The following is a 14362-nucleotide window of genomic DNA, read 5'->3' on the forward strand; positions in this document are numbered from 1 at the left end:
GCCCCCTTTCAGAACCAGTCCACAGCCCCCCAGTTTCACCTGTTGGTGAGAGAGAACACTCGGTCTTCTGGGCTCCCTTTCTCAGGGCACAGGCGTTTTCTGGTTCTCTAAGGTCAGTCATCTTTAAAAGCCTCTGTATTTTCCATTCTTTTTTTTTTAATTAATTTTTTTTCCTGTCAGCCCCACCTCCTTTTCACTGGGAACAACTTCAGGATACTTTGTTGCTTGTTAGGGGTTTGTCTATGTTTGTAGCTTGTTTTCAGCAGTCCACATTTGTTAATTAAACCCTAGTTGCAGCTAGGCTGAGATATATATTCACTTTCTCTGAGAATGCTGCTTTCTCCCACAGCGAAGTGGGAGCTCCCAGCGCCATTCTGCAGTTTTTACTTACAGATTTTATGCTGCCATCTCAGCCGTTCCACCCAATCCAGGTTGATGTACGATGTGTGGACAGTCACAGTTGTCCCCTGGCAGTTGTTCACGTTATTTACTAGTTGTTCTTAGTTGTTAATTAGTTGCTCCAGGGAGCTAACTAAATTCCACACCTCTCTATGCCACCATCTTCTCCCTCCTCTCCTGGAATAGCTTTTAAAACAATGGTTCATATCAGAATACCCTGCGAGCTTTTGCAAAATACCTTTGCCTGAGCTCACCTCTAGAGATTATGTTTGATTCAGTAGCTCTGAGATGGGCCCAGTTAACTGTATTTTGTGAAAGCCCTCTCCATTCCCCGTGATTCATCTTCTCACCCCTGCAATAAAACCACTATAATTTTCAACAAATTATCATTGAACACCTACTGTGAACTGCATTCTGTGCTAACAGAAGGGGCCACAATGGAACAAAACATAATGAATGGGTACATCCTTATGATACATCTACAGTTAGTTCATGGATATGGTCAGACTTATTAAATGAAGTATTGAGTACTGAATGTAAGACTGAAACATGGAAACTGTTTATATGGGTGACAGGTTTTCTCAGGAATAGGCTGCTTAAATAAAGTTAGATATGAATTATTAACCCTTATGTCTGTTTACCTTTTTTATCTCTCTTTCTCCCTCCCTTCCTCCTTCCTTCCAACTTTTTTTTTTTTAAGCTAAGAGAAAAATTTGTGTATTTCTAAATACTTAAACCAGGTTCATTTAAACTAGTGCTTTTAAAGGGTATAAGGTGTTACATGAAAAAGAAGTTTTGCAGTCAATTACTTTTGGAAAACACTGGATACCGTAAAGTCAATAAAGTCAATACTGTAGATTTAGTAAAGTAGATTGCTTTACTGTAAGACTTATTTTACAATGGGTGGGAGGCATGGTGATGACCAAACTAATCTAACCATGTCTGCCTTTTATGAAAGAAAATGTCTTCCTTAAAAGACATTTTGGAAAATACCCTTGTAAAGTATAAAAAGTATTTAGCATAGTGCCTACCACATGCTAAATACTAATGAAATACTAGTTGTTAGTTTAAATCATTGGTAGTTCACTGAAGAAAGTTTTGTTCTTCAACACAAATTTTTGAGTTACCTTGCTTTGTTAGTTTGTATGATTGTAAGGTTATATTTGGCCCTTAGTCATATTCAGGAGAATATCAAATGAATGAACTAAATACTTGTGTTAAATACTTGTAATTAAAATACTGGATAATAACGACTTTTATATTTTCTACTGTTTATACAAACCTGAATATTTTCATAGGTTTTCAATGTGAGGAATGGGGGGGAGAGGTCTCACTTTCATTCTACAGGGGTCTCCTTTATTGATGTTTTTTTAAATTATTATTTTTCCTTTTTACTACAGGTTGTGGGATTCAAGAACTTAGCACTAATGGACCCATCCTCTAGTCTTTCCAGAAGTCCACCTAGCTACATACCTCCTGACAGCCGTATTTTGAGATATGCAGTGTCTGCCGCTCTTTGGCTAGTCATTGGCATTGTACAGGTAATGACATTACTTTTAAACAACATTGCCCCTCTATATTTATAACTGTTTGCATATTAATTACCCTCAAATACTGATGTCATCCTGATTTCTATAGCAGAAAGAAGGTGACGACAGCAATTATAACAGCTAATATCTTATATAATAAGCCAGGCACTGTACTAATTAATTGCTTTACAAGTATTAACTTTATTAAGCTTTATAACATCCTTCAAAAATAGGTTCTGTTAGTAGTCTCATTATTACAGATGAGGAAACCTAGGCACACAAATTAAATCAATTGCCAAAGTCGTTACAGCTAGCAGTTGGCAGAACTGGAATTCAAACCAGGCCATCTGATTTCAGTATTCATGTTCTTATCAATAGTAGGGCTCTGAAGAGTCTTTCAGAATCTCCAGCTTTCTAGTCACAGGACAGACTCCATGTTTAGTTTAAAAGGAAGGGAGGGAGAGAGAGAAGAAGGAAGGAGCTAAAACAATCAACTATAATTTTTGCACATCTATCTCTTGCTTCCATGCATCCTTATGAAAGGAAATAACTTTTTTTTTGATTAAAAATTTATTTAACTTCTGAAATTAGCAAATGAAGGGATTTCTAGAAAGACCAGGTTAAATTTCCTAATGTCTGCCTAAAACAGCTAATTCTGAAAGATATCTTGGGATTGAATCCCTTCAAGAGAGCTTATTCCAAGTGTTGGATACAGGTGGTATTCTGTAACCTAAGAATAAGACTTCTTAATTTATGTTTGTTTTAAATTGATAAGACTTGTGCAAACTTGAAACTACAGAGATAAAGCTAGAGTGGAATAGTTTGACAACCAGAAAAGGAAGACAAACAGAGGTTAGAATTTGAAATAAGATGGGCTCGAAAGAGTATGGGATTGGATGTTTATCATCAATGTAATAGTAGTAAAGAAATATTATGTTTTGAACCTATAAAAGGAAATATTTTACTTTACACTTATATTTTTATGAAAATATCAGATTCAGCTGGGGGTAGAAAACTAAAAGGAATACTATCTGAAGCTTTTCATATGTAGTTGAATATAACAAAGAAACCAAAATAGCAGTGATTGAAATAAAAGAGAAGTTTCTTTCCCATAAAAAAGAAGAGCAGAAGTAGCCAGAGCAGGCCTGGCATGGTGGCTTGGTGCTGCCGTCAGGACCCAGAAGCCTGTCTTTCTGCTCTGCCACTCAGGACTTCCACCTCCTGGTCCATCATGGCTGATGGAGTTGCAGGAGGGAGCAGGAAAGGGCCAGAGGAGAAGGGCTCACCCTCGCCCTTCAAGAGCTTTTTCAGAAGTGCCATTCAAAAGAACTTAGTCACATGTCCACACCCAGCTGACTGAGTCTTTCAGCTGGGCAGCAGTGTGCCCCACACACAGGAGGGGCCTGTGCCTAAGGAGAAAGGGGTTATGATATGATTGTTGGGGCAGCAACTAGCAGTCTTGGGTACCACCATCTAACCTGGTTCCTTGTTTCTCACTTTGCTATCAGTCAGATAGGAAAACATTTCTCTCTATGGCAATATTCTAAGGTTATCAGTGTTTGTTCCTGAAGTGTTCTTAAGGCTTCCTTTAACAGCCTGTTACAGTTCTATTAATTTGTTTGACCATCTCTTGATTCTAATTATAATTTAATTTTATTATTCACTACCTTTTCCCCTCTAAACCCAACTTCAACTTTTAAGTGTTGTCCTTGAATTCTTAAACTTTGAATGTTGCTGTTTTTCATGCTGCCTTTAAAGAGATAAAATATATACATATATATAAAGTTTTAGAAAGTGTTTTCAGTAACTGACTGCTATAGATTCATTTGTTTATTCATTCATTTCTTTGAGTACATTTTATATCAGGCACTGTGCTAGGCTTATGCATATGCTGTAATGAGCAAGTTCCAGATAGTGGCAAAAAGTGCTATGAAGGGAATCAACAGGAAGATAAAATAGAGAGGAAATGGAGGTAAGGGAATAGAGATGAGGGGGCAGCAGGGACAGCCGGGAAAGCTTTAAATAGTCTGGTTAGGAAACATTATCTTTCTCTGAATCATGGCCAAGAAGGAAGGTCCATAATGCAGACTTTTCTTTTAAAATAAAATTTCCCTTTCTAGTATTTTTATTAAATCTAAGGAAACACTTGAAACCCTTTCATTTGAATATTTAACACATTATCTGTAGTTGAAATACAATACTTATCATATGCTTTTTATGTGCTACTCTGTCAGAAACTTTTCCAAACATCTTTTAGAATTTATGAGAATGTCAAAATTGTGGAACCAGATATAAATTGGGCCGTTAGTGTATGGGTTTATCCTGAGTTTTTAAAATTGCTTTCCCTTCTTTCTCCATTTTTGTCCTATTTTGATGACAGAAACTTACTCAGATTCAAAGTAGGCTCCCCCAATTAATTTTAACACAACTATAATCCTTCCTTTGACAGCTAGAGTCAGAAATGAACAAGTAGGATGTTATCCCACAGGAACCATTAGTGTTCTTGGTTGGAATTTCTTTTCTTTTTAAGAGACTGCACTGTGGCTGTAAAAGAGAAGTAAAACCTCAAAGATAATAAGCATAAACTTGGCTTAATGTTTCAGATCTTGTTCTTTGCTGTCTTTTATGAGAGGTTTATAGAAGATAAAATTCGACAGTTCGTGGATTTATGCTGTATGAGCAATGTAAGTACTTTCTGACTTTTATTTTGAAACTGTTATTTTTCCCTTTTTAAAGGTCATGAGTACATTAGGAGAGGCTTTAAAAGGGATTTGGTATGATTGGATTTTAGTCTCATTTTCCACTGGTTGTTAATTCCAGAGATAGTTGTGATCAGCTCAAGTTAATACTTAACTGCCTTTGTTTTTTTCTTCTTTATTTGAAGTTTCTTAATTATGAATTCCTTATGCCCTGAAATATTTTCATACATCAACCCTGTTTCTTCCTTTCTTGGAAAATATCTTTAATCACCTTTCCATCAACTTTTAAAAATCACCTTATTATCATCTTCATATTTTTTTCCAGGCATTCAACCATCATTATTTGAGAAGGGAAACAATTTTAAGAAAAACTTATTATTTTTTTTCTTGTTTTGCAAATGAGTTGCTAATTGCTCCTTTTTCTTCTCTTTTTCTAGATATCAGTGTTTCTTTTATCCCATAAATGTTTTGGGTATTATATCCATGGTAGATCAGTACATGGGCATGCAGATACTAATATGGAAGAAATGAATATGAATCTTAAAAGAGAAGCGGTATGAATGTATTTTAAACCTTCTTGTTTTTAAGTTGAGAGATGGTTTCTCTTTTCTTAATCTAGGACTTGTAATAGTACTTTTAAATAATCCTCATTGATCACCTTTGAAAGTTGCTAGGGTACCAAGTCAATACATTGAACATGACTTGGTTGCTAGGGAAAGAATCATTTTGTCCTCCAGTTCCTATGTGAACTGTATTTCATAGTAACCAAATAATTCATGGGGGAAAGTTCCTCAGTTTGGAAGAAAGTAGAAGGAATTATAAGTTAGAAAATCACCATTTTGCAATGCTTAATGAATTAATGAATCTAGGCTACAATCATCAATGGATGCTGAACCTACTAAGTGAATGCTGACAGAGAACTTTAAAATGAGGGATGGAGGTTGACATGGTCTAAACACACTGAATCAATCTTACTATAAGTAAAAATGGGAAAAAGTGGCATATGTGCTTCCTGTTATGAAGTAGTAGGAAGTACATAACATCACCCATAAAGTTTTCTTGCCTAAAAAAAATTGTACCTGAATATATTCAAGCCTCTAGATCTAACCACCAATTTAAAGGAAATACAGGGGATAGAGGAATAAATTAAATAACACCACACAGAAGCCATCAGCCAGATCCAGAATGTAGGATGTTTCACAGAACACGTAACGCAGTGTCTCCAATGGATCAGTGGCATGAAAAGAAAGGGAAGGGTTGATGGTTGATGGTGTCAGAAGAACCGGTAGGAAGTAAGAGATTTAAGAAACAAAATAATCACATGCAGTTTCTTAAGTGTGATAATACCATGGTGATTATGTGGTTTTTTTCTAAGTCCTATCTAGTTAGAGATATTTACTGCATATTTACAGATGAAATGACATGGTGTCTGGAGTTTGCTTTAAAATACTCCAAGGAAAAAAAAATTGGAGGATAAATGAGATAGAGTTGGTAAAATGTTGATGATTAAATTGGGTGATGCATGGTTTACTCTATGTTCATTCTACTGTGTACATTTGAAAACTTCCTTAATAATTTAAAAGAGAAATTTATTTCTGCACTGCTAAGCTATACAACAGCTTTCCAAACTGAAGTTTTGTTACTAATTTTTTTAATACAGATGATGCCAAAATCTTATCATTTGAAATGTTTGTTTTTCTGTTTTATAGTAAAAGCTCATTAATTCTTCCTGGAATTTAAGATAATGGGTTAAGCTGAAAGGTTTGCTGAAGCAAATTTATAGCCTATATGAAGTACTTAAGAAATTATCGTGAAGCTCTTTTTAAAAAGCACACATTTACAGTTGATATGCCGATTACCACCAGTCACTCTTTTCAGTTATATTAAAATGCCTTCCTTGAGGACCCTTAGGAAGCCTCACTTTTTTTTAGATGCATTCAATTTACTGTTTATTCTTGAAATATATACATATGTATTTCATGGAGAATTTAAATATTTTTTCTTCTCAATTTATTTACATTTTTCACCTATTCAAACTCAACCTTGTCCCTAATGAATTTTAATCAGTGAGGTTTTACTGTAGCTTATCTTTCTCTTGGGGCAACTTACTATGTAGTTGGCTTATTTCAATTTGATTTTGGAATTGTTTGTTTCATTCACAACCTCCTAGCCCTGTTCTGTTCTGTGAAGGCCCAAAGACTACCATAAAACTTTGTAAATTAAACAATTGCATAAAACCAAAAAAAAAAAAAAAGCGAGCAAGAGAAAGAAAAGGTTATTTTAAGAGGGGAAACCAAGAGGATTTGGTGATCAAGGGGCTATTCCTATGACTTGTAAGAATTTAAAACTTGATAATGGCATGTCAGAGAATAATATTTAATGGCTTAAACTGGATTGGTTGGTTAACTTTTAGAAATCATATGTGGATTGGAAAGTTAAATTTTAAAAAAATGAAACCATGAAAACCTAGAAAAGAATTTTCAGATTGGAGGATGCTTCTGTGCCTAACAGAAAGCATCACAAAGAATATTAGTTGATTTTACTTTATTAATGTAAACATGTGCCTATCAAAAAAATCATATGATTGAAAGACTTAGCAAATTAGGGTAGAATGCTTTTAACAAATATGACAAACATACTGATAACAATATTGAAACACACAAATCAGCCATATATCACACCTTTTATTGGAACTAATTAAGGAAGTGTTTAAAAACTATTCAGAAAACAAAAATGCCCATTTTCATTTATAGAAGTTAATTCCAAGACTAGACTTTTTGGCATGCATTAAAGAACAATAAGATTGGTAATAAAGCTGAGAATATCAGTGTATGCAATGTGTGGACTTAGTCTGAGAACTTGATATGAGATTTTTTAAAAAGTAGAGCAAAGGGGATGATATAAAAACTTGCAGGGAAGTATGAATTAGAACAAAGTAGAAATTAGTAAAACCTGGGGTGAGGGTGGGGAACCTTGGATAATGTTAGAATCTCTTTGTCTCAAATACAATTGCAGCAAAATTTCAGTTATCTTCAGAATCTTGTAATGTGTGTTACTAACTAAAAGAAAAATTCTATGGGTATTTTGTTTGTTTATTTGGGCAGAATTTTCATAATCTTGCTCTTAATTTAAATTCTTTAACTTTTCAGGAAAATTTGTGTAGCCAGAGAGGTTTGGTGCCCAACACAGATGGTCAGACTTTTCAGATTGCAATTTCTAGCCAGATGAGACAACACTATGACAGAATTCATGAGACACTAACCAGGGTTTGTATACAGTACAGTTCAGGAATATTTTGCTGATATTTCATACTGTTTAAATACCAAGAACATAAGTCATGTTTTGTTTATTTTTGTCTCTTTTTTGCATTAGAAAAATGGCCCTGCTAGACTATTGAGTTCATCAGCAAGTACTTTTGAGCAAAGTATAAAAGCATATCATACTATGAACAAGTTTCTTGGCTCTTTCATTGATCATGTATGTATATCAGCATTTGTATTTAAGCTAGAATCAAATGAAGTTTTTAAAAAGTTATGTGGGAATGTCAATTATTTCTTCAATCTGCCCAGTCAGTGAACTTAAATCTTTTTAGGCTGTCAAATTTAATACTGAGGAATGAGATTTTTTAAAACGATATTTTCTAAGCATTTACATACCATGGCTCGGAGACAGAGTTAGGTTATGTAAGAATAAGGCAAGATTTTAGGTGTCCAGTCACAAAATTATGATTCCTTTAAAATGTCTTACTGGAATTTTGATAGCCAGTTACCAAATTAGTGTATTATTATTCAAATCTTTCATATTATGCTATGATTGTGTTCCTGAAAAGCCTGTTGTAAATTGATTTTTAGTATATCTAGCCCTAAATACTACTATAGGCTTTAAAATTAAAACATTCTTAAAGAAAAATTTGTTTTAAAACCAGTGAAGGGGGGATGTGAAATGAAATGAAATAAGTTTCTGTGGCTGAGAGATTCCAAAAGGAACCAAGAGGTCACTCTGGTGGGCACTCTTATAAACAATAGACAACCCTTTTTAGGTTCTAATGAATTGGAATAGCTAGCAGTAAATACCTGAAACTATCAAACTACTACCCAGACCCTTGAATCTTAAAGACAATTGTATAAAAATGTAGCTTATGAGGGGTGACAGTGTGATTGGGAAAGCCATATGGACCACACTCCCCTTTGTCCAGTGGATGGATGGATGAGTAGAAAAACGGGCAAAAAAAAAAAAAGCACCCAGTGTTCTTTTTACTCTAATTGTTCTTTTTCACTTTAATTTTTATTCTTAATACTTTTGTGTGTGTGGTAATGAAAATGTTCAAAAATTAATTTTGGTGATGGATGCACAACTGTCTGGTGGTACTGTGAACAACTGATTGTACGCTTTGTATGACTGCATGGTATGTGAATATATCTCAATAAAATTGAATTATTAAAAAAAAACAGTGAAGTAAATTCAGTCTTTTTGAAGAACAGATTTTCTGTGTGTATTATTCATGTTTCATTTTCTTTCCTTCTTATTTTACATTAATTGGAAAGCATTTCTTTCGCTACTATTTTTGAAATGACTTTTTTTATATTAGGTTCATAAGGAAATGGACTACTTTATAAAAGACAAATTGCTTCTTGAAAGAATTCTTGGTATGGAATTCATGGAACCAATGGAAAAAAGCATCTTCTACAATGGTATCCTTCAAGTTCCTTTAATAAACTTGATTACCATTTTCAAAGTTTGGGGGAAAAAGTGCTTATTTGTCTTTTGATTCTGTAATTTTAGATAAAACAAAGGAAGCATAACTCAGTTAACCTCATGGAATAATAGTTTATTGTTCCATTTTATTATGTTACATAACAGGAAACAGTTATCTAAAAGATAGTTATCCTACCAAAAAAAAAAAAAAAGCCAAATTTCAGAATCAATAGTACCTGGAGAAGAGATAGTAAAACAAATGCATAAAATTCAGATTTTATTAGAATCTTCATTCAGTGGCAAATATATGAAATGCTTAGAGAATAACAACATTTGTGATTAATCTTTAACATCCAATTTCTCATTTTATCCAAGTTCTTAAAAATCACTGATATTTGTGGCAGGAATAATGACTAAACCCTGGTTTCTTACCATTAAAAATGAAGTTTCTCTGTCATTTTGAATGTGACATATAAGCTGTTGCATGAGTAGATAAGAATGGAAATGATATCACTAACATCCTGGCCTAGATACCGTTTATCCATTTGTTGAGTGCCAGATGTTATGCCAGTCCTGGGATACACAGACCATCCATCCCTGGGGGACTTTGTGGTAGAGTGTGGAAGATAGGTATGTGAATGAGTAAGTAGAGTGATGTTGGGATGGGAGTCTGTGCTGGCACAGGTACACTAGGAACTGAAAGAAGAATAGAAAATCTAACTGGATGTAGGATGAAGCCAGAAGAGGCAATACAGAGAAGTTTGAACTGGGTCTTAAAAATAAGAATGTATGTCAAACAGGAGGAGTTGAGGGAAGAGAGAGAGGTAAAGATAATCATGCAGAAGGAGAAAAGGGTTTCAGAAAAGTGTGAAAGTATATTATGTAGTCTGAATTTCATGATGGGAGCCAGGTATGAAGTGGGACATAGTAAAAAAGCGTGCTTGAAAGATAAAGAAGGTAGAGACCAAATCCCAAAGATCTTGTCTGCCACCCTAAGGAGTTTCTTTTTACCCTGTAGACTAGTTGTTTCTAAAAAAGGTTTTTTATTTTTGCCCCACAAGAGGTGTGCAGGTTGATGCATTCAGGTGCGGCAAGAAATATTAAAATGTATATTTGTATATTTACAATTGCATAATTCTTAATTTACATTTTTTGTATTTCTAATTATTTTATTTGGTAGTAATTAATAAAACATACCTATTATGGGAGTGCATACCCAACATTTTATTCTGATGTGAATGCATGATCAAAACAATTTGGAAACCATTACTAATGAATGTGTACATCATTGAAGAATGCTAAGTGAGAATGGTTTGTAAATTGGATTACTCTGGCAGTAACGTATAGATTGGGTTAAATGAATGCAAGACTATGACAAGATAGGATAGTTGTTAAGAATAGAGCTTTCAAAATAATTCAGATTTAAAACCTGACTGTTTACTAGCTATGTGAAGTTGAGAAAGTTGCGTAACCTTTCTGAACTTTAATACTCTCGTGCAAAATTAGATATAAGCCTCTAAAAGTTGTTGTGGGGTTATTGTGTTTAAAAGAACCTAGTAGAGTACCTCGTGTGAAGTAAGCACCCAGTAAAGGGACATTGTTACTCTTTCTTCATAATAATAAAACAATCATCGTCCAAGCAGCAGATGATGAGAATATAAGCTGAGGCAGTAACAGTGAAGATGAAGACGCAGAAAGGATTGCTGGAGATGTTAAGGGGAAAAACGGGGTAGGAGAGAAAGAGTAGTCCAAAACTATCCAGATTTCCAGCTTGTGTGACTAAGTGGTTAGTGGTACCTGTCACTAAGACAGAGAATGTAGATAGAGGATCAGATTTTGAGGGAAACAGGATGATTCCGTTTTTGAATATGTTGGGTCTTGAGGTACCTTTGGGATGTCTAGGAAGTCCAGTAAGCCTTTAATATAAGGGAACTGGATGTTAGGAGAAAATAAAGGCACACAGTAAGCTTGGGAGTCATCATCATACGAGGTCAGTGTTTGAGCATTGGTAGTGGAATATCAACCAGGGAAAGCGTGTAAAGCAGGCGTGTTTATTTTTTTAATGTATGGAAAATTATATATCTTAAGCACATATATTGTAAGGGTATAGCTTACAGCTCAGTGAATTTTCACAAACTGAAAATTGAAAGTATGTCAGACTGAAAATATGTCCCTAGAACTAGCACACTGATCATATGTCCCCTTGTATTAACCAGGAGTTCCTCTGAGTTTCCATGGGCAGCTTCAGTGGTTCTCCGGACCTTTGAAGTTCTATGAAGATTTGTATATGTGAACATTTTTATTCCCCTGGTGAAAGGGTCCATAGCTTTCATTGAATCTTAAAGGGTGTTCACCTTCCAAAAAGCACCAACCCCCCTTTGGGGAGTGAGAAGAGGAGAGGTCTTAGAACAGAATTTGAGTGGGCTGAGGAAGAATAGCCTATGAAAGAATCTGAGAAAGAACAGTTAGAGAGAACCACAGACAGGTGAGAATTTGAAGGGAAAGGAATCAGCCATATTCAGTGCTACAAAGAGGTCAATTAGATGAGGGCTAAAAAAAAAAAAATCTTCAGGCTTGTCATTTAGGTCATTAGAAATCTTTTCTGGAACAGTTTCAGTGGAGTGCTAGGGTCAGAAACCTGACTGAAAACTTAGGGGAGGTGAAGAAGTAAAGAGAAAATGTAGACTTTTCTTTCAAGGAATTTGGTTATGAAGGGAAGAAAAGAGAGACCTGTAACCAGACTCAGATGCTTGATCAAGAAGTGTGGTTTTTTTCCCCATTTTGTTTTTGCTTAAAAAAAAATTTTTTTTTAAATGAAAGAATCATATGCATACTTGAAGTTAAATGAAAAGAGCCAATCCAGAGAATAATTGAAAAACTAGGGAAGGGAATAATACTGGATGGAGCAGAGACCCAGAGGAGACTTAGTGCAGGGGTGGGGGGCTTCATTCATGAGGGAGTATCACGAGTGCAGGTGAATGCCTAGGAGCCTCTTCTCAGTGTGCGGGAAGGGAGTGTTCAGCTGTGTGACGGGGTGGTGGATCCTCAGTATGCTCTGGGATGCTGAGGGACAAAAGTCATGTAGAGACAGTTGTGAGGCAGGAGAGGGAGCTAACCTGAGAAACATGAAAATGTTTCCTCTCAGAGCCTGCATTAGTCTTCTCTTATGTTTTATTTTTAACCTTATATATTTTTGCCTAGATAATAGAGTCTCCATTCAAAATTCCAATAGGAATAAAAAGATGTATAATGAAAAGTCTCACTCCTACCTCATCTCTGCTACCCATTTCCCTTCCTCCTAAGCAATCAATGTTGTCAGTCTTTTAGTTTCCATTTCCAGAGAAATTTTATGCAGAAACAAGCAAATGATTGTCTAGTTGTATTAACACAGACATGCATATATTGTGTGTGTATATACATAGAGAGAGACAGATTATAGCACACTATGTACTATTCCGTACCTGTGGGTTTTTTTTATTTTTACTTTCTGAAGTTAATTTAAATTAATATATAAAGAAATAGAGAAAGCATATTCATTACCTGGTCTTTGAAAAGTATTGACTATGTACTTAAGTTTCTAGCAATTACTAACCCTTGGTGCTAATATTAAAACTACTTTTTATGAGCAGAGTTCCTTGGTTAACCTTCAGAGCAGAAACTAATACCCTTTTGTTTAATGTTTGTTAGCCATGAAGTATTTGTTATATGTAGTAATTAGTTTCTAATATGCTAGTTTTAAATATCCATATTTTAGAACCAGAAATTTATCACAGACTTGTACTATTTTTACGTTTCTAATTTTATCTTATAAATTGCTTTTTTTTTAATAGATGAAGGTTATTCGTTCAGCAGTGTTCTGTATTATGGAAATGAAGCTACTCTTCTTATCTTTGATCTTCTCTTCTTCTGTGTTGTGGATTTGGCTTGCCAACATTTTATTTTAGCAGCCTTCCTTACATACCTACAACAAGAGGTGAATTTTAAAATTATTCTGGGTTTCTTTTAAAAGAAATATACTGAAAATAGATAGCTGTTTATTTTCTTAACAGAGAGTAACATGTCTACTTTTTATTAGGAATTTGTAAAAATTTAGAATATGACTAACGCTACCAAAAGAAGAAATAACATTTCAATCAATCTTTTTCTATACTATGACCTTTAGGTTCAATGAAATAGTGGGGTCTGGTGGAGGGTGTCAGTTGCTTGAGTGTATGTGAAAGAAATTCAGTAGGAAAACACTGAAGCCCTTAAATTGTTGATCTCCAAGACGCCAGAAGTGAGCAGTAATAAGAGTCCCATTTACCCTCTGTACCAGATGTTAACATAGCTAAAAAAGCAAGCTCTGGAATTCTAGCTTGGACTCAGCCACCAAAAAGCCCCTTTATCTTGTAACTCTCATATATCCTCTACCCACATGGATTAAAAAAACAGCTGTATGGATGGATGTGGGACTTGAAATAGCAATTTCAAAAATGGCAAATCTGTTCTTGAAATACTGTTATTAATATCATCCAAGGAGGTATACGAGTCAATAAGTTATAATTTATTAATCCTTGATAGAGATCTAGAACCAACCAATTCTGCCCCTAACATGTAGATTCTTTTGATGTTTCCATAGCATTTAGAGCTAGAGGAAAGTGGTCTTGCCAGATATTTAAAACAGGACTTGTATTATTAATCTATCTTAAATAGGAACATACACGTCTTTGATTTTGTGAAAGATGTTAATTGTTTAATTTTTATTTAAAATGTTGCCTATCACCATGGAATTCAGATGTCTGATAGATGAAAATAAATAGTTGAATGAATTAGCTAATTTAATTTAGATATTTTCATTAATGTGCATATTTAAGTTTTCTTTATATATATTTCTTTTCATTCAGAATTAATTTTTTTCCAGATTTTTAGATTTATCCGTAATACAGTAGGACAGAAGAATTTGGCATCCAAAACATTGGTGGATCAAAGATTCTGATTTATTTACAAGACTAGATAACTTCAAGACTCCGTATAATCATAGGCAAAAAAAAAAAAAAAAAA

General features: G+C 34.5%; 1 protein-coding gene across 1 annotated transcript in view; it reads left to right on the plus strand.

The window, feature by feature from the left end:
- The window catches only part of TMEM67 (transmembrane protein 67), an 87635-nt gene extending 73273 nt beyond the window's left edge, over positions 1 to 14362 (plus strand). The window contains exons 21-28 of the mRNA XM_037803184.1: positions 1800 to 1940; positions 4532 to 4612; positions 5065 to 5181; positions 7777 to 7893; positions 8000 to 8104; positions 9216 to 9318; positions 13153 to 13295; positions 14223 to 14362. Of these exons, the coding sequence (XP_037659112.1) occupies positions 1800 to 1940; positions 4532 to 4612; positions 5065 to 5181; positions 7777 to 7893; positions 8000 to 8104; positions 9216 to 9318; positions 13153 to 13295; positions 14223 to 14297 (882 nt within the window). The 3' untranslated portion in view covers positions 14298 to 14362. The remainder of the gene's footprint in view (positions 1 to 1799; positions 1941 to 4531; positions 4613 to 5064; positions 5182 to 7776; positions 7894 to 7999; positions 8105 to 9215; positions 9319 to 13152; positions 13296 to 14222) is intronic.

This window comes from Choloepus didactylus, chromosome 14 (assembly GCF_015220235.1).
Source record: "Choloepus didactylus isolate mChoDid1 chromosome 14, mChoDid1.pri, whole genome shotgun sequence".
NCBI classification, from domain to species: Eukaryota; Metazoa; Chordata; class Mammalia; order Pilosa; family Megalonychidae; genus Choloepus; species Choloepus didactylus.